General features: G+C 54.5%; 1 protein-coding gene across 1 annotated transcript; it reads left to right on the top strand.

The window, feature by feature from the left end:
• Nucleotides 1-949: 949 nt before the first annotated feature.
• On the top strand, nt 950-20,248 carry SMPD2 (sphingomyelin phosphodiesterase 2). Its single transcript, XM_074936498.1, has 11 exons — nt 950-1,025; nt 6,557-6,779; nt 8,335-8,431; nt 8,566-8,642; nt 16,158-16,251; nt 16,372-16,461; nt 17,106-17,188; nt 17,484-17,616; nt 17,956-18,060; nt 18,920-19,076; nt 19,655-20,248. The coding sequence occupies exons 2-11, from the start codon at nt 6,730-6,732 to the stop codon at nt 19,996-19,998; spliced, it is 1,230 nt and encodes a 409-aa protein (XP_074792599.1). The 5' UTR covers nt 950-1,025; nt 6,557-6,729; the 3' UTR covers nt 19,999-20,248.
• Nucleotides 20,249-20,300: the final 52 nt, after the last annotated feature.

The following is a 20,300-nucleotide window of genomic DNA, read 5'->3' as shown; positions in this document are numbered from 1 at the left end:
AATAATAGGGATATCAGCTATGAAGAGTGGTACATGCATAACAACTCTGAGACCACTTGGTTTTGTGATTGTTCAGGCTGCATTACAAATTAAAACTTGGGAAGTATCAAACACAAGTCAGTGTCCATCTCCCACGGAGGTATATACAAATCTGATTATCTAACTGGAAATATACTACTCAAGACGATGGATATGAACTTATGATATATTAAAGACAGATCACACATCTTTTAAGCCCTGAGGTAGGGTTATTATCATTCCCCCAGGAATAAAACCCCAGCTGACAGACAGCAGCCTGAAACCTTAAAATGTATCACGAAAAGCTGAGCGGCCCCGCAGGCAGGTGGAACCCCCAGCAGGCCCAGCCGTACTGCGGAGAAAGGGAAGTAGAAGACCCGGCCAGCACGAGCGCTACCGCTTAGTGCTGACGCTCATAACAAGACACATTTCAAGGATTCCCATTTTCACCACAAAGATTTTGTACCGCTTGTTTCAGGGATCTTCGGCGGGCCTGCACGCCTCCCTCCAGAGGCTTGTTTAGAACTGGGCATGGGGGACCATGGAGGGGAGGGCATGTCCCTATCAATGGAGGCACCTGTTGGCAGGCCAGGCTCTCGCTTTTGAAGTGCAAGAGTTGTGCATTCTCCCCCCACACAAACACACACCCCCCCAGCCCCCCTGCACCCCCTAAAACGAGATCCCCTAGCCTGGGGGGAGCCCACCCCCCCCGAGTGGGTCATGCACACCCTACAATGTGCATCCCCTGTGCTCGCGCGCGCACAGACACAGACACACCCCCCCTCGCTTCCCGCGCACCCCCCGGCTGGCGGATAGAGCCGCCGCCGCACAGCCCCCTGGTACTTGTAGTTCCCGCGCCCCGCCGGCAGCGCCGCCCCGCGGGAGAGGTACTTTCCCCCAGCGCCAGGCGGCCGCCGCCGGGAAGGACTCCAAGCCCCAGCGTGCCCCGCGCGCCCAGCCTGGCCGCTGGCCCCGCAGCCCGGGGAGCTGGCGCGCGCCCGCAGCAGGTGAGACACCCCGGGGCGGGGAGGGAGTGGAGCACCCATGCGTCCCCGGCGGGGCGGGGCTGCGGGCACCCCTCGGCAGCCGTGCCCAGGCGCCAGGGCAGAGCCGCGGGGCCCGCTGCAGGGAGTCGCTGGTGCTTCCTTTGTCCGCTGGCTTCCGAGCTCTGCCCGGAGCGCGTCTCTCTCCTGCCTTGGGTGGGGGGGCTCTCTACTCCTTTCTCCCACCCCCGCGCCCCGATCCCTCCCATGCATCGAGTTTATTAATCGCTTTAGCGCTTGCAAAGCGCCAGGCGTTTTTTGTCCCTGCTTCGGAAAGATTTAATTATTGGGGGGGGTGACTTCTCCCCCCCCCCCGCCACTTCTGAAAACCCTCAGGGGCCGGATAATGGGGCCCCGCTTGCACGCGCCCCTATTCTGCAGCAGGTTCCCCGGGGGACCCGCGTGCGAGTGAGCCCGAGCGCTCGTGCAGCGGGGCCGGAGCGCGGGCCCCGCGGTGGCTCTGCACCGGCGGGACCGGGAGCCAGGGACCCAGGTTCAAGCGGCGGTGAGAGCGGCCAGGCCCAAGTGCTGAAGGGATGCTGGCCCTTGACATGGGTGCAGCTGTAGCCCAGAAATCTCCTTTCTAGAGCCGCTCCCCGTGTGCACTGCGGGGGGATAAGCTTTACCATCAGGTGCCTTTATATCTCCATAAGCATGCGGGGTGTTGGATTGATTTTGACTAGTTTTGGTTTTAAAGAAGAAATCACGCCCCTGTCTGTTCGGCTGGTAGCCTCTGTGCAGACCGGGCCTGGGACACTTACAGACTCGTCCCCTCCTGCAAAAAGAACAGGAGGACTTGTGGCACCTTAGAGACTAACCAATTTATTTGAGCATAAGCTTTCACTTCATCGGATGCACTAACACGGCTGTTACTCTGAAACCTGTCCCCTCCTGCTAACTTCTGGCAGTTGCATATTTCCCCTGAACGTGTTGTGGCAGCTTTAAAGCAGCCCCGCTCCTTGCACGGGGGTAGATTTTTAATAAATCTCTGTAACGCCCTTTTACCCAAGGTCTGTCCTTACAGAAGCAGGCGAGGCGTAATTGTTTAAACGGTTCGTTAGACACCAAATTCTGCACAGATCCAACGTAGAATTCCAGCTCGCTCCATTCTGAGTGTTTACACTGGGGCTCTGAACTTCTGTAGCTCACATGGTTAACTGTGTTCACGTGACGTTTTAAAAAAAAAAAAAAAGTAATTTCTAGCTGGGGTTCATAGTCCTGCCTACGACTGTGCATGATACCGTGTGTTAGTAACCGCGGCAAGTCCCTCTGTCTTGTTTTAAGAAGTTAATGTTGTTTATAATGTATAGTACGGTCGATCAGATAGGAACACAAACAGATCTTTGCTTTTTAATAAAAGTCCCCATTTTAATTCAGTGCAATGCATGAGTCATGTGGAGAAAGGATGGTTATGTCAACACATTCAGGAAGTTAGGGTTCGCTTCCTGTGTGACCTTGGGCAAGTCATTTATTCTCTCCGTGCCTCAGTTGGCCTCTGTAAAATGGGAATAATGATACTTCCTTCCTCCCACCCTCTGTGAATTTAGATTGTAAGCTGTGTAGGTGTTTGGATTGTAAACTCTCTCTTACCTGGGATGTGTACAACACCCAGCACAGTGAGGCCTTGATTTTGGCTAGGGTGCCGTTGTCATCTATAAAATGATTATAGCAGAACCTCAGCGTTACGAACGCCGGAGTTATGTGCTGACCCATGAACCAGACTCACACATCTCTTTTGGAACCGGAAGGACACAATCAGGCAGCAGCAGAGACAAAATAAAAAAAGAAAAGGAAATGCAGTACTGGGCTGTGTTAAACGTAAACTACTTTAAAAAAAAAAAAAGGGAAAGAAGCGTTTTTCTTCTGCATAGTAAAATTTGAAAGCAATGATCAGTTGTAAACTTTAGAAAGAACAACCAGAATGTTTGTTCAGAGTTACGAAGATTTCAGCGTTACGACCAACCTCTGTTTCTGAGATGTTTGTAACTCTGTGGTTCCCCTGGATTATAAGGCATCATTTGAGTGTCGGAAGACCATAGAATATCAGGGTTGGAAGGGGCCTCAGGAGGTCATCTAGTCCAACCCCCTGCTCAAAGCAGGACCAATCCCCAGTTTTTGCCCCAGATCCCTAAATGACCCCCTCAAGGATTGAACTCAAAACCCTGGGTTTAGCAGGCCAATGCTCAAACCCCTGAGCTCTCCCTCCCCCCACTAGGTATTAATGCAAATATTTTGCTCATGTTAGCACAAGGGATGAATTGCCCCAAAATCCATACTGGACGGGGTGGCATTCTCCTCTTGCAAACGCTTGTGATCGAATCGGGATGTGTTGTGGCTTCAGGTGACCAATCGCAGAACACAAGTGGTGGCTTCCAAAGCATGGGTACTTCTGAGTCATAAACGCAGCCCGAGAAAAGAGGGTTCGGTTAGTTCAATGATTCACTGAGCAAAACCGGGACTCTGTTCATAGTGAATGGCATCCATAAGGGGTAACTCAGCCGGCTCTAAGATACAATAAAATACGGTAACAAACTGGTAGGGGCAATCACTGCCTGCTGCTGGCTGGAGTCACTTCTGTGGCATCAGCCCTCCACTGCCTATAGCTAATGGAGAATCTCCTATCTATAGTGGTGAGGGCCTGTCCTTTTGCTCAGGAAAAGTTGTGTCCATCTAGGGGCTTGTCTACGTTGTGTTAACTAACACCGTGTTACTCGTGACTTTGCAGCCAGTGTGGACAGGTACGTGTCTTGTTGAACATCGCGTCCGCTGGCTGTGGGTACACCGTTGAAGAAGACCATCCCTGACCGTGATGTTCCGACTAGCCATGCGTTCGTTACCAGTGTGCATGGCAGCCTGCTGGAGATCATACGGTCTTCAAACTTTCTGTGAAAATAGTCACCTTTCAGCCAAGTGCTAAGAAAGCTCCAGCCCAAAGGATTCTTTTTTTAGAATGCTCTGAAAATGCTCTGGGCGGTGGGGTGGGTAGAAAGAGAGACAAGGTGCTTCACAAGCCGACCCTGAAATGCAGCCACCTCTGGGGAGGAACAGAGAAGCTGTTTCACGCTGCAAAGCGACACCCTTGTTGCAATAGTTTAGGACAGGGAGGTGGTCCTGTTCTATAACACCGCTTTAGGCTGTTAAAGCTGTGTTTCCTCTTAAAGGAGGAATATCGCCTTGAGAGTTTACAAGCAGTTGAAAGGCTAGCCTTACACATGCACAGTGAGAATATTTACTGTGATTGAAGTAGTGGGGTTCTATGTACAGCGCAGTTGCATAATGCTGCGGGTGCGGTGTCTGCGGATAATTGAGTTAAAACCTTGAAATTGTACCGATAGGCAGTTACGCAACCCCGTCGTCCCACGTGTCAGGTTGGTTCTTTCTTGTAACTAAAGAAGATAAATGCAAATGCTTGTGTTACACAATAGAGCTTGCAAATTTAAACACAGGCAGGTCAGGAAACGAAAACGTGTATTGATCTCAGTGAACCGTTAATTCCACCGCCTTGTTTGTATCTTGTCATTTTGTTGGATACTGAGGCTTTTAATATTTTCCCCTGACTTCATACAGTGCTTGCCGTGTTGAGTGAATTAACGTGACTGGGTTCGTTTTAACTCTTTCGTTCCCTGCGTGGCCTGTGTTTAAATGTGCAAATGTCAACATTGCGTTAATGTAAGGTTTTGCACTTATATGTGCTGTACGTACACATGTGTGTATTGTCTGAACCATCTATGGTTTGCCCATTTCCGTGGCATGTCTCACTTCCTTTCAATGGGCAGAAATGTTAAGCCTCCCGCAATTAACCAGCCCCCTACCTGGGAAGCAATTGGGAGTGGAAAAGAAGGCAACTTCTTAACTAGCGCTGTCTGAAAAGACGAGCCTGGCAATAAGCTCCAAAGGCAAATAAATTTGGGCTCTGGTTGCAGGATTCGGTGCCACAGAACCATCTATTTGAGAGCATTTCGGGCCTGTGGGGAGCTCACGTGTAGGGACTGCCCACAGTTGCAGTCATGCTTAGGGGCAGAGATAGTCTCACACATGGCCAGGTTCCAAATCACGTAGGGCTTTACAGATTGAAACTGACGCCCTGACTGGCACAGCCCCCGTGGGGCAGTTGGGGACAGGGAGCAGGAGGAGGTTGGATGGACGTGGGAGTCCTGGGGGGCCTGTCAGGGGACGGGGGTGTGGAGAGGGGTTAGGGCAGTCAGGGGACAGGGAGCAGGGGGCAGTTGGATAGGGGGTGGGGTCCCGGGGGGTGGTTAGGGGAGAAGGAGCAGGGGGGTTGAATCGGTTGGGGGTTCCGTGAGGGGCAGTCAGGGGGTGGGAAGTGAGGGGGGTGGATAGGAGGCAGGGGCCAGGCTGTTTGGGGAGGCACAGCCTTCCCTACCCGGCCCTCCATACAGTTTTGCAACCCCGATGTGGCCCTCGGGCCAAAAAGTTTGCCCAGCCCTGGTGTAGGGGAACCCTGAAAAGAACAGGTTGTGCTAATCCTTCCTGGTGGTGACAGAGGTGTAGATGGGGAAGAAGGAGGAATTGTGCAGCGCTTTCCGGTCCCCCAGATGAAAGGTACTAGGCATAAATTAACAGTAGCTGACTTTAGTGCCTGTCTGCAACTTCAGGCATCTAAACACCGTGTAAACCTGACCTCCCTCTTGCAGGGTCGCAGAGCTCGGGCTCCAGTCCAAGCCCTAACGTCTACACGGCCATTTTTAGCCCCAGGGCCCAAGCTCTGCAAGCCTAAGCCCTCTGACCCTGGCCAGCTGGCATTTAATTCCTGTGTAGACGTACCCTGCACTGCCATTTTTAGCCCTGCAAGCCCAAGTCATCTGCCCTGGGCCAGTCGCAGCTTTTCCGTGGGTCTTGTATTACTGTGTAAGCATCCTAACTGTTCCATTTACAATTAAATTGACATTGTCAGGGGGAAACCCAAAGTCCTCCCCTGTGTTACAAATCGCCTGTGAGAAGATTGAAACCGGAATAGTTTTAAAAATCCAATACGCTTCTCGTGATTGATTGTTTCTCTCAGCCTGGGGGGGGGGAAAACCTGGCCGGTCAGTTTCACTTTGGAGCGTAATCCATTTCACTGCCTGGCTCTCCTGCTGGGCCGCTGTGTGTCTGGGTCGTGGTTCATCTTTTCACCTGCTTCAGCTGGAATCCTTGGAAAAGAAAAGCCGTGCAGCGTGTCTGTGCAGGTTTAGCGAGTGTAAATGTGCCCCGTTTCACCTGTGCATGTCCCTTTAATTCCTGAACCCCTCTAAGATGCCAGCCTTCGGTCTGCACCTTTCCCTCCTACTGTCGCCTCCCATATGCTGCCTGCAGGTCTCAGCGGAGAGGTGCAGACAGAAGCACAGGTGTTTGCGATGAGATAGTGCCCTGCCAGCAGTCGCCCCACCCTCTTGTCCTCTCCAGCTAACCTGCTAACGCAGCAGTCTGAGTTACCCTATTGCAACCATAATCCCTCTTGCCTGCCGAAGCCTGACGCCTCTCTCCTCGCTCAGCTCCGCTCCGGGGACGGAGAACCTGTAGATGCCCAGGACCAAGGGGGGACCCTGATTCAAACCACCTCCAACCCACTGCTCGCTGGCTTCATCCTCAGAGCAGGATTCCCCTCGCTTTCCGCCCACTGCTCCTTGAACGGCAAGAAGGCGCGGCGACCCACCAGCTGGCTGCGATGGACACTGGTCCACCACTACAGCTACGCGTCTTCGACCTCAATTGCTGGTAAGTCGTCGTTTGTTTGCTCTTCCATTGACCGAGCAGAGGTCAAAGCAGGCTGGTGGAGGGTGGCTCTCCTGGGCAGTGGGTGCAGTTTCACCCAGGAGAGTCACGACGTACCTTAGCACAGGGATGACGTGCAGCCAGGGAGTCCTTCTGATCTCTCTCAGCACGTTCCCGGTTATTACATCTAGGGGTTAAAGCAGAGGACTCGAGGGCCGTTGCAAAGTGCATGGAGCTCCTGGGGTGGGAGACGCTGGCCGTGTCAGCGTTGTCATTTATCATACGCAAGCCCCTCCAGACTTCTAAGCCCCGGAGCTGCCGTTCTCTGGATCTTTTCAATCTCCCTCGTCTCCCCGAGGAGCAGGTGCCTGGGTCTGGGACCTGGTGCCCGTTGTTCGCAACCAGGCCCCTGGGATGTGTGAGTGAAGTGTCACAAAGCTGGATGCCCCTGTCTTGAGGGGAAGAGGGATTTGTGGCCAGGGGCAAAGCAGGGCCTCGGATAACCCATCGCTCCCAACTTAGCTGTAGATCTGCACCCTGCAGTCAGGAGTTACTCAGCCCCGGGATCTCCAACCTGCTCCACCTTGGTCGCTCCTCCCCTGTCCATTTGCAATGAGCTGCCTTCCTGGAGCAGGCCCCCCTCCGCCCCCCCATACAGGGAGCCTCGCGCTCCTCATCTCGGCGCTGCTGTGGGCTCTGTGCCAGCCTGCCAGCCCTGCCCTGGGCACAGCCGATCTTCGGTTCCTGTTGCATGCAACGGCAGCTCTTGCCTGCAGGCAGACTGTGCGCATTGCTGGTTGGGCAAGGGAACCAGCTCAGCTAGTGTGTTTTGGGTACACGCTGCCCCCGATTCCCACGCATGCGTGCAAAGCACCTGCCATGAGCCATGCAGGAGCCAGGCCAGGCCTGCAAACACGGCCTCCCACGAGGGCTCTCATCCTGTGCATGGCTTCGTGGAATCGTAGGCATTAGACCCGACCAGGGCCATGAAGCCCTATTGAATTCAAATCCCCTCCACCCCTCCTCTCTACCTTCCTAGTCCTGTGGCTGGTCTGATTTCAAACCCGGCTCCTCCTGCCTCTCCTTTCGCTGTGTCCAGGGCCGGCCCTGGGTGTTTTGTTAACTGGGGCAGAAAATGCTTCCCATGTCCCCCGAACGGCTGAGCCAAAAAAACCCCAAAACCTCCGATTTGGCATCCTCCCGCATGCCAGAAATTGGTGCCCAGGGCAGCCACCCTGCTTGCCCCTCTGTCCCCACAGGCCATCCCTGGAGGTGTCTCTCTTGCTTTGAAGCTGAGGTGAGCATGCAAGAGGCTGAGGGAAACTTCCTATCCCTTTTGCATCCCTGCCTCAAGCAGGACAGGGCTGGGGCTCTATACCGCTGTGAGTTTGGAGGGCGATCCTTGCCACTCGGGGTCTTCCAGCACATGGGCACCCCTCCCTAGATGCCTTTCCCTATCACTGCTCCAGGCACTAGGGGCCTGATCTGCGCTGGTTGGAGGAGGAGGTGAGCCTCTGTCAGGGAAGCCCCTCACAGCCTCTGCTTTCTTCCCCCCCAGGGCGATTCGTTACTTGAGCAAGGTGCGGCAGGAGCGCATTGGGATGATTGGCGACACGCTTAGCCAGGAGGGGTTCGACCTGGCGCTCTTACAGGAGGTGATGAGGGCTGGGAATTGGAGTGGGGGTGAAGGAGGGAGAGGGCGAGGGCCATGGAAGCAGGGTGGGCTGGGCTGGCTTCTCTTCCGTGACTCAAGTCCCCGCCGTTCTCAGGCTCTCTCCTGCTTCTCCAGGTGTGGAGCGAGAGGGACTATTGTGAGCTGAAACAGAAGCTGACTGCCTGCTACCCCTACTCCCACTACTTCAAAAGGTAAGAGGCACTGCTGGAGTCCCCGGGTGCTGCTTATTGGTGTATCAGAGGGGCCCTGGCAGCAGGTAGTCCTCAGTTTTGCAAACTCTCGAGATCTTATCAAGAGCCTTGCGGTCGTTGATGGTTTTTCTGAAGTCCCAGCTCCTCAACCCGTGAGATTCTCTGAGAATCTCGGCTTTAAAAAAAAAGGTGGGGGGGGGTTTCCATCTCTCGTGGTTGCGGAGAAAAGTCAGAAAATGTAGCCCCTGGTAGCTACGACACCGGGAGATGAAAAGAACCGGAAAGGTATTTTTAAAGATCTCATGGCTGCTAAGCTGAGCTCGTGATTTTTTGAACCCTTGGGATCGGCAGTGCGGTGTCATGCCGAGGGGTGTGAGCTCTGGGCGAAGGAAGCCGTTGGAGTTTGCATGGGTTCAGGCTGGCTTTATGGAGCTACAGCTCACCATGAGATGTCAGGTGGTGGAGGAACCTGATGGGGTGCAGTGTTAAACAGCTGTCACGTTCCCCCCCAGAGACGGCTGCATTTCAGTGACCCTTGAATGCAGTGGTCTGTGAAGCACGCTGGGAGGAAAGGGTCTCTGGCAATGGGAGACACCCTGGCTTTTGCTCAGCAGAAAGCGTCGCCTCTTAATCATAACCAAGTCTGTTACTCTTATACCAGCACTGAACCCTGGCAGCCTGCTCCATGCCGTGTCCCCACCCCAAGGGACCACGGCAGGTGAGCAGCCTTTGCCCCTCTGGCACAGAGCCTTAGGGTGGGGACTGGTGAACGTTCATCTCGCCCCGCCCTCCCCAGGGTAGCCTATCACCCGAGGGCCAGGTATTGGCTGGATCTTGCTATCTCGGGAGATTGTCACGGGCCCTTTGCGGCTCCCCTGAGATCCCAGCAGGGAATAGTGACGCTCTCCAGCTGTCTTTGCACTGCCCGGGGCGGTGACCCTAGGTTCTTGGCGTTCTCTGGGCGGAGCTGGCCCATGGGGTAGCTGTGGCATGGCCATAAGTAAGCAGGCACAAAGAGACGGGAGGCAGCAGATAGCTACTTGCTGAGACAGCATCTCTCAGGAGCACCCAAGCGGACTTTGTCAGGGAAAAAGGCAATCAGGGTCATCGCCTCTAATGCTAACCCAGCCCTTACGTCTCCTGCCCCATCAGATACAGCCTCGGGCAGGCTTGATATTAAAGGTCTGCTTGTAAGGGGTTAATCCAGGATTAACTGAGGTGTGAATATATAGCTAGTCAATTGCTATGGAGTGTCACCTGCCTTCCACACGGACACCCTGATGGGAACAGAGTCCCTTAGACCTTCGCCACCGGGTCTGTGCCTCTTGGTCACAGTGACACATCCCCTCTTGGGTCGAGTGAGAGTGACCCCCTTCCCCATGTCAGACTGGTCGCTTTCTACCCTTCCCAGTTCTTTATTTGGTCACTGCCTTCAAGCCGTTCAAACCAGTCTGTGCAATTTCCCAGGCTGGGGGCGGTGGGGTTTTGAGCCTTTTCCAGATCTGTTTACCTGTCTGGGCATTTGTATGAGTGAACCCCCCCTTTTCCCCTGGAGACTCTCCCATGTGGAGAGGTATAACATTTAGAGTTGATAGAATAGCCTTAAAGCCGTCCCATGTGTCTGTCCCATCTTCCTCTGCCAGAAGAGGATGCTTAAAGGATACTTAGACTGGCCAGAATTCGATGTTGATTTGTTTATCCTTTCAACCAGTAGTGTTGATATTTATTTTGTCAGTGATGATTGATTCAAAATTTCACAGTGGCACAGAATTATGATTTTAAGCATTTTTAAAGTGTTATCTATTTGAAATCATCTCCTTTGCTGGAACTTTAGGGGAGAGGTCAGACAATAATTTATTTAATGACAGTAGAGGCTGAGATTCAACAAGTTAAAGCTTTATAATCATTAAAACACAAATTGTCAACGCCACAGGTCGAAATCTACAAAGTTACTATCCTTAAGTCAAGCTCGACTAAGTTCTCAAGCAGCATTTGTCTGACTCCGCCTGTCTGTAGATTTCACTTATTGCATATTTCTTTCCATCGGTTTGTGTGTGCGCGGTGAAAGCAACGTTTACTGATTAAAAATCTGGCCCTTCCAAGCCTAAGGATACTGGACTAGTGTCCTGGGGAAGTCTATGGGCTTGTGGCCTGGAGGGCATGTCTGGCGTTACCTCCCATTGCGATGTTACAGGGAGTAACTCTTGGTCTTTGGAGGGAATCGCGATGGGGCATCACCACAGGCTGGCTGGGGAGAGAGGGGTAGTAGATTGACCCCACACATGCCCCACTGTGTTTGCCTTCATCTCAGCATTTCCTCCTCCACCGCTTAGCGTCATTGTCACCAACCACTAAGCGATTATAGAGTGCGGGGAGAATTTCCCCCTCTTGTGACTGGACTTTAATTCACTATTAATGGGCCAGAGCAAGAGCTAAAGTAAGCAGCCTTCTTGTAGTCCCATGGTTAAGGTGGTGAGCTGGGCATGTTGAAGGCCCTGGTTCTATTCCTGCTGGGGGCAGTAAAGGGTTTTGCCCCTCTTGCTAAAATATTAAGTGAGCCACTGACAAAATACGAATCACTCTTTTGTCCCCGCTGGTCCCAACGCTCCCCAGGCCGTGGGAGATTCCTGTTCCAATGCCCCCATCCGTAAGGGGCTTGGAACCAGGATCTCCCACCTCCCAGGGACCGTCCCCCTACCCTCCTTCCGCTGAGGGGCATGAGCTCCCTGTTCAAATCCTCTCCCTTTCCCAAGAGAACAATGGCCTCCTGGGAGAGAGAGGGGACTTAAACAGGGAGCTCCCGCCTCTCAGCCCAGTCACCTGGGAGGGAAGGAGACCCCTGTTCCAGTCCCTTGTTAACAGGCAGCGGGGGGACGTGAACCTGGTTCTCCCACATTGCAAGCGAGCATCGAAACCAGTAGACTACAGAGTGATCCTAGCACTAGCCTTCGTGGAACTTATACTTTAATTAAAGTGGAGCTGCTTCAAGAGGGAAAGACTAGGGGAGCTCCCCCTCCAAATCCCCTTTCCTCCTCTGGTGGGCAGAGGACTTGAACCAGGGCCTCCAGCATCCCAAGCCAATACCCTCACCCCTGGCCTAGAGAGAGCTTTTCATAGTGGACTCTTCCTGTGGCTCAACTAATATTTAATTCAAGTGGAACCATTTCAAGAGGAAAGACCAAAGCCCCCCCCAGCACAGGGAGAATCAAACTAGGGCCTCTAACACCCCAGGCCCACACCTTAACCACGGGGCTATAGCAGAGCCCCTGAGACTGCCTTTGGCCCTCCAGTTAAAGTGGACCAGCATCAAGCGGAAAGCTCAAGGGAGCACCCTTGGCAAAGCCCTTCTCCTCGGCAGGCAGCCCGGGGATTTGAATGAGCATCACTCCCTCACCGCTGGACTAGCGGGTGATTCTAACCCCTCTGGTGGCCGAACTCCTACTTAGTGGAAGTGGAAAAGGTGCACCAGGCAAGCGGGAGGGAGCCCCCACTCCCAGCCTAGGCCAACAAGCCCATTCTTAATGTCGGTCTCTGCCCATTCACTGAGGAAGGCACGCCCCACCTAACTCAGGCCTGAAGGGGTCCTGTTGTTGTGCTTGATTTTCTAGGCCTCTCAAAGTGAGGGGGGGGGCAGTGCTGAGTATTGCCTCCCCTGATTCCCTTTGAGCCACAAGGCTGAGTCGGGGAGCTGAGAGCGGGTAGACTTGGTCCATATTACAGGCAAACGCTATGACCGTAAGGGAGCGGAGACTAGGCATGCAGCCCGGAGAGCAGCGGCAGGGGTGTGCTCGGTTCAGACGCCAGACGTCTCCCTGAGAGCCAGGGAGCCGAGGCGGGGTGGGCGCTGTGAAAGCCAGAAGCACTGAGCTCAGGGTGGGGAGGGAAGCATAGACACCAGCAGCGCAGGCCCCTGCCTCAGCTCCAAGACCAGAGTGGGGAACTGAGAACAAACAATCGCAATGCATGCCATAGACACAGAGCCCTGAGCCTGGGGAGTGGGGTGCCCAAATGGGTGTGTGTGGGAGACATTCTGGAGCTCCCCTTCCTCCACACTCCTGCTGCGAGGGGTGGGAAGAAGAGCTCTAAACTCCTCCTCCACCCACTTCTCCGGGTGCTCAGCTGCTGTCTTCAGCCAGCTATTTTTTCCCACGCCACTGATCACTGAAGTAGTCACACCCACTGAGTGCACAACGGTTTGGCTGCCTAAGACACACGTCCATGCCCAGCTCCATAGCCTCTCTGTGCGTGGGAATGAAGCTCTTCTTTGGGCCAACACCAGCTGCCTGACAAACAGAGCGTTATCTTTGGCACGGAGCTTCCGCATCTAAGTCCAAGCACCCTGTTTACTCTGGGTGTTTGCTTTGCATGAGAAACGTGCAAGAACATCCGTGAATCTGCTTCCTCGTGATCTGCCTCGAGTCCTGGTATTGCAGAATGGTGGCCAGGCACGACCCGCACTGCTCGTTCGATGCAGTGAAACCCACCGGCAAGGTGCACTTCCCGTCCAGCTGACAATCTCTGCTCACACTTCACGATCCAGCCCGTGAGGAGAAAATTTGCAAGTTAGATTTAGTCTTTGAATACAGCATCATCGTCACGCAATGCTTTCGTAATGCTGCTAGCATGGTGGGGTTCCAAACTTCTTGCATTTGGACATTGCACCTGGGGGTGCTCTCACCAAATTTGATCGATTCTTCATTTGTGTAATTGTCACCAACGACAGCCATGGACACCGTTCAGCAGCTGACCACGCCTTGAATGCTGCGTGCAGGACTGGTCGCCCCCCTCTCAAAAAAGATACGTTAGACGTGGAAAAGGTGCAGAGAAGGGCAACAAATATGATTAAAGGTCTGGAACAGCGTCCATACGAGGAGAGATTAACAAGACTGGGAACTGTTCAGCCTGGAAAAGAGACACCCGAGGGGGAATATGAGAGAGGTCTATAAAATCAGGACTGGGGTGGAGAAAAAGTGTTAATTACCCCTTCACAGAACACAAGAACCGGGGTCGCCTGATGAAATTGACAGGCAGCAGGTACCTCGTCACACAATGTACAGCCAACCTGTGATACAAGGTAGCTTAACCATTGACAGATTTTTCTCCAGCCAACAGGGTATGTTGCTCTTTTGGGTGTTTCTCAGAGATCCATCCAAGTTGAAGAGGGAAAGCGGGGCAGGTGCCAGCTCATACTTCATCAGACTCTGGATATCAGCATCTCTGGACTGGACACTAACTGTCAGCTTGCTGGATATCTGACCATCAGTAAGAATTGCTTGTGCTGTCTGCGTCTTCTTTTGTTCGACTGTGATTACCAAATGATTTGCGATTATGCCTGTTTATGGATCAAAGGAGGCCTACCTCCCCCCTTTGTAGGCTCCTGGTTACAAACTGCTTCGTTTCTTGTGTGCCGTTCTCTCTGGTCATGCACAAGCTTTCTGCAGTTTCAAGTGGGGGCCACAGTAGACGTTGCAGCGTTCACAAGTGGCTGGCTGTTGTCTGGGCTTGTTCCAGGGTCATTCTTTCAGTCCCGACTTTTATAATATCTTGGGACAGCAGCCGCCAGGCACTTTGTGGTAGCTTCCTTGTGGAGATCTACTGCAGCAGGCTGCATTCCACACCTTTGTTTGTTACAGCTGCCTTAAAATGCGTAGTCAGGTAATACTTGGTCAGAGCCTTATCCTTTGTGCAAAGATGCGGATGCTTCCCACAGTCCTTGCTGAGAGATTGCTTGATGGCCATCTCACGCCATACACCACTGAAGGGCCTGGCAGTCCAGGACTCTGCTCTCTATCAATTAGGACAGAATAGATATCTGGCTTCTCTTTCCCCACAAGTCTGTCTTCTGTTACCTTTACACAACCCCATCTTGCATCATTCACGTGACCACACTGGAAGTCAAGTGGAATCATCTCTGCCAACGTCTCAAGCTCTGTGGACTTGTTATCATCTCTCTTTGCTGCTACGTCATCCACTAGCAGTTGGGAGAATTACGTTACATAGCTCTCCCAGAGCAGACACGCTGAGGAGTAGGCGGTGTGACTCGGTGGTCGGAGCAGAAGTCTGGCCTAGTGGTCAGGGCAGAACCGGAGGTGTGGTCAGGAGACAAGCCAGTGGTCAGAGCCAGGAGGTAGGGATCAGAGGCATGAGATGAAGCAAGGGCCGGACAAGAAGCTCATCTACCAGGCTTAAATAGGGAGTGGTTGGCCCTTCTGTCCAATCAGAGAGCACAGTCACTTAGTGAGGGTTTATTGGGCCCAGCCAAGCTCATTAGGTTGCTAGGTACCCGTGCCCAGAACCAGCTAAGTTCCTGACAGTCTCTAAACGGTTTTTCCCCTGGGATAACATGGGTGTCCACGAGCTGGTGGAGTGACTGGGTGCTCTGCCAGAGCATTCTGTCTCCCCAAGATGTGGCTCGTCTCCTCTTCCGGAAGAACATTGTTCATGGGCTCGCCAGGTGCCATCCATTTCCAGCGATGCGTTGCCTCATTCATAAGCTTGTGGATTCTAACGCCAGGGTTATATGCTGTCCCTCTTAGAGCGTGACTGACACAGCATGCAAGGATGTCTTCAAACCCACTTTCCTGCATCACCCATGAAATTCATTGCACGATGCATGCCTCCCATCTCAAGGCGGCCATTGTCAAATTCCCTTTGATTCCTCCATTTAATCAACTGTGCTTTGCAGGAGGTTGCTTCATCATAAGTCTAGACCTGACCTAGAGAGCAGAACATACCCAGAAAGTATTTCATGAGGGTGTACGCCGTATTAACACCAGTGGCAGGAGCAGCAAGCATTGGACGGCAGCCAATAGTCATAAAATATAAAACAGCCACAGAAACTTTTCTCCAGTCAGTCCTTTCTACGAATAGTGACAAACATTTGGATGCGTTACATGGTACATACAGACTTTTGCTTTAACCGCAGGCAAAAAAAGTACAGGAACATGCATCAAATATATCACCTGGTGCTCAATATTTCCCAGACAATACCATTGTGAGTATAGAGTTGCGTTACCAATTCTACTTAGAAGGTTTCTGCCACTTTTGGTCAACATTAAGACTGTGTTTCTTCGAGTTACGGCCTTTTGGGGGATTTCATGGGGGTTTTGTTCCGACTCGATGCCCAACAACGTTTAAACATTTATGTGAGATAGAAAAACTGCACCACTTCCAGCATCTGTATCCGCCTTGGTGATGCCCACCAGATACATGCATCACATGTGATAGCAATGATATGTTTCTAGCCGATAGCTTACCCTAACTCATTAATAAGACCCCTTTTTAAATCTGGTTGGGAGACTGCTGACCCCCAGTCCCCTGCTATATAACCCCAGCCCCACTCCCCTCCCCAAGCCAGGAATAGAGCCCAGGAGTCCTGACACCTAGCCCCTGCTTTAACTACTAGACCCCACTCCTTTCCTCCGGGAGTTTTGCTCAGAAACCCCACCTAGTAGTCCCCAAGGGCAGGGCAGGGTTGAGTGACTGAGGATGGTGACTGTAGTTTCTCTTTCGTAGTGGGGTGATTGGCAGTGGGTTCTGCGTGTTCTCCAGATACCCAATCCTGGACACCTTCCTGTACCAGTACTCCCTGAACGGCTACCCCTACATGGTGAGTGCAGGGGGCCAGCTGCCACAGGGTCTGCTTATGTCAAAGTCACAGGCGGGGGGCCCTTTGCAGCGACACTGTGATTGTAACCAGCCTTCTCTCTCTCCTTTCCTGTCCCGGCAGCTCCAGCACGGGGACTGGTTCTGCGGCAAGGCCGTGGGGCTCCTCATCATCAAGATCTGTGGGATTATCTTCCATGTGTACGTGACCCATGTGAGTCTCACTGCGGGGAAGGTAGGGGAGAGGGCCGAGGATCTGACAGAGACTGGGAGTCACTGGAAAAACACAGTGCAGTCTAGCTTGAGATGCCTCAAGCCAAGGGGTCTCTCACTACTTGCCTTGGAAGATCGTTCCACAAACCGATCTACCTCACCAGCAGGAAAGGATTCCTGATCACCCTTTGCTCAATTTCACCCCACTAGCCCCAGCTGAGCCCCCTTAGATGATCAATTCCCCCCCACCCCCGGACAGTCACCCCTCCCACACAGCAGCATTGCTGTTCTGACATGGGACAGGAAAGAAGTTTGGATGCTCGGGGCACCCTCTGCCGGCACAGAGCTTGGAAATAAAAGACAGCCAGCGAGGCGCCCCGTTAGTGCCAGGTGTGATGGGAGCCTGTACGAAGCACTAACCGGCAATATCCAGTCATTTTCCAGCAGGGCTGGATTCAGACCTAGAGGTGAAAAGCCATCTCTCGTTCTCCATCCAGCGCCTGTCGCCTTGGCTGAGACGTCTAAAGCCAGACTGCTTGGAGCCTGGGAGCACACCTGGCATTGGTATAGGGCGGACAAGAGCTAGGTTCCCAGTGTCTGTCCCCGAGCGCCTGGACTCACTGCCTGTGTTCTCCCTTCACCCAGCTCCTTGCGGAGTACTGCCGGGACAAGGACGCTTACCTCCCCCATCGAGTGGTGCAGGCCTGGGAGCTGGCTCAATTCATACAGTGAGTAGAGCAGAGACGCCGCGGGCTCATCACCAGTGGGGCCTTGTGTGTACCCCGGTGTCTCATCTAGGGAATGAAGGCGCGGTAGCGGGGGAGCTCGGAACTGCTCCAGACCCAGCCACGCCCCACAGGGGGTGCTGTAGAAAACCCCGGGGGTGCATCAGCTGTGGGAGAAGCCCCCAGCTACTCCAGTCCCTGGCTCTCTCAGCAGGGGGTGCTGTAGGGAGCGTGCCGGGGGGGGCTAGCTCGCTCGCTCGCTCTGGCCCCGCCAAGTTACTCTGTCCCGTCCCCTCAGGCACACCTCGAAGGGAGCGGATGTGGTGCTGCTCGGTGGGGATTTGAACATGCACCCCGGGGACATCGGGATCCGGCTGCTGCGAGGCTGGACAGGGCTGCGGGACTCCTTCGCCGACGCAGATAGGTTCGAGGTAAGCGCTTCCCTGTAGGGCCCGGGCATGGAGGGAGATGGGCGTGTGTTCAGGACTGGCCTGGCGCACAGACAGTAAATGCCTGCAGCAGGTGAACCCAGAAGCTGGGCTTCCCCTCCCACCTGCTGACCCTCCTTTGCACCCCAGCTCCCGCCCCGGCCTGCTGTCCCCCAGCGCCTCAACCTCCCCTCCCAGCCACCAGCCGGGCTGCCGTCCCTGTGAGAGTCCAGAGCCCCTGCCCTTCAGCAGGACGCGGCTTTCCTTCCGGCCCCCTCCGGGAGAAGGGCAGGGTCTGGTCTGTCCGGAGGGACACCGACTGACCTTGTGTTTGGCTCCCAGGGCTGCGAGGACGGCTACACCCTGGTCCCAGCCAACTGCTTCACGGTCAATAAGGAGCTGCAGCCCTTCCCGCTGGGAATCCGCATCGACTACATTCTCTACAAGGTACGTGCAGCACAGCGGGGCGGCGAGGGGAGGCGACCCGCCCGAACCACAGGCCGCGTCTGGGACAGAGCTGGGAACGGGCCCCGGGCTGCGTCCTGGTGCCGGGCACTGCCTCCCGCTTGCTACCACTGCGAGTCGGAGGGGAGAGGCGGAAGAGGCCTGTCTGGGTCTGGTCTGTCCCACCACCGAGCTCTTAGGTGCAGTGATTTTCACCTGTAGACCTCAACGCGCTTTTACCAATGAGGTCGATAGCATTAGCCCCATTTTACAGGGGGGAAACTGAGGCATGGGGCGGCGATTTGCCTGAGGTCACTGAGCAGGCCAGGGGCAGAGCTGGGAATAGACCTCTGAGGCCTTGTCCACTAGGCAACACTGCCTCCCATATTATATAGTAGATCTTGCTGGTTTTGAAGTCCCTTAGCCAAAATCCATAGCCCTTGTACTGTGTGGGTCTTCCTGCTTTTCAGATCTGAGCAGGTGGGCACAGTGGACTGATCACAGGCCTGGGACACAGGAAGGCCTTAGTTATAATCCCAGCTCCTGCCACTTGCTTGCTGTATGGCCTTGAGCGACGTCGCTGCCCTGGTCTGTCTGTAACTTGAGGCCGGAGCTCGGCTCTGTCAGCCCTCTGGACGGTGGGGCAGTGTTGCCAGGAAAAACTCCCCGTCTCGAGATGTTTCTGTGTGGTTAGAGCAGGGCACTCGGCCTCCCGGGTCCCACTGCAGCGTCTGGGCCACAGAGCAGCAGACTTCACTTCCATCATGTGGGCCACGTTCCATGGCAGGCCGGGGAGGGGCCGTGCGGAGAACGGCCCCGGGGCCTGCGTAGCGCTGTGCCCCATCACCATCCCTTCCCCTAGGGACTGTCTCGCTTTGTGGTGAAGTGTGACAGCCTCGTGACCACCACGGGCACCGCCCCCGGCAAGAGCATTCCCTACTCGGACCACGAAGCCGTCATCGCTACGCTGAGCGTGCAGCGACGAGAGGAGGCTAAGGGCTCGAGTGGCAGCGCAGTCGGTGAGTGCCTTTCCGCTCGGAGCTCGGCAACGGAGGCGCAGCTGGCCCAGGGAGGGCAGCTCGTCGGGCAGCACAGACGGCAGCCCGGGGCCTGGAGCGCTGGGATCTTGAGAGAGCCCCGCCTGCCAAGGCATTAGCTGGGCCTCCGACCGCAGCCACTTTGGGGCTCCTTCTTCCAGGCTCTGCAGGAACGAGGCCACGGTCGCAAGTGGACCGTGCAGGCCGTTTGAAAACCCCGAGAGAGCCATCAAGGGAATGGTTGGGTTTGATCCCACAGCCCAATCGTTTCCGTCCAGCCGGCGCTAGGGATCTCACCCCGCGTGGCGAGAAAAAGACCCAGGGTGCACAGAGCCCAGCAGCGAAGCAAAGCACCATGGGATACCTGCCCAGAATTAATCCCCCCGCCCCACATAGACAAGGCCTTAGTTGTCCCACTGATTGCCTTATCAGCATGGTGTGTCTCTCCAGCGGGTAAGATGCCTTGAGCCCCTTGAGAGGCTGGGGCTGTGTCCGAGGTGGCCTGGCTGGCTGGGAGGAGCCGTCCCAAGCTGCGGCTAAGCCCCTGTTTTCTCTTGCAGGGCCGGAGCTGGTGGACGTGGTGAACGAGGCCCGGGCAGAGGTGAGGGTGCGTCTGCACGCGGCCGAGCGCCAGCGCTACTCCAACGGCCGCATGGCCAGCCTGGCCCTGCTCCTGCTGCTCCTGCAGGCGGCCATGGGCCTGAGCTCCCTGGCGGGCTGGGACTCCCCGCAGCCCTTCCCCAAGTTCTCCTCCTCCCTGCTGAGTTTGCTGGCCACGGTGGTGCTGCTGCTCTCGATGGGGCTGTATGTCTTCCACACCATCGAGGTGAGGATGCTGCAGGGGACGGAGGAGCAGATGAGGCTGGCGCTCCAGGTGCTGCAGGACAAGCTCAGCTCCATGTAGGACAGCAGCAGGGGGGTAAGGGGATCAAGAGGCTTCTGGGTGCTCAGTGGATGGCGCTGCCAGCTGGCGGCAGCTGCGCTCGAGAGCAGGGGGCGGGCAGGCGGTTTCCTTGGCCCTGGATTGCTCCACAGATTGCTTTTCATGGTTAACTTGATTTTTAAACAAGAGGCATTTGGTATCTTAGCGATTACAGCAGGTTTTCTATAGAGTCAAATAAACTTTCTGAACAGATTATCGTATTCACGAGACGGAGTGCTTTTAACACAGCTAACAGGAGGTGGGGGGTTAGTCACGGGAGATCT

The sequence above is a fragment of the Natator depressus genome, chromosome 21 (genome assembly GCF_965152275.1).
Source record: "Natator depressus isolate rNatDep1 chromosome 21, rNatDep2.hap1, whole genome shotgun sequence".
Classification (NCBI taxonomy): Eukaryota; Metazoa; Chordata; order Testudines; family Cheloniidae; genus Natator; species Natator depressus.
Note: the sequence above shows the minus strand (reverse complement) of the source record. Positions and strands in the feature narration are given on the sequence as shown.

Bases quoted from the DNA above. Each gene is read 5' to 3' on its own strand.
- SMPD2 (XM_074936498.1), top strand. From the start codon at position 6,730: ATGGACACTGGTCCACCACTACAGCTACGCGTCTTCGACCTCAATTGC. The intron at 6,780-8,334 runs GTAAGTCGTCGT...CTTCCCCCCCAG, and splicing joins GTCTTCGACCTCAATTGCTG to GGCGATTCGTTACTTGAGCA. The intron at 17,617-17,955 runs GTAAGCGCTTCC...TTTGGCTCCCAG, and splicing joins CCGACGCAGATAGGTTCGAG to GGCTGCGAGGACGGCTACAC.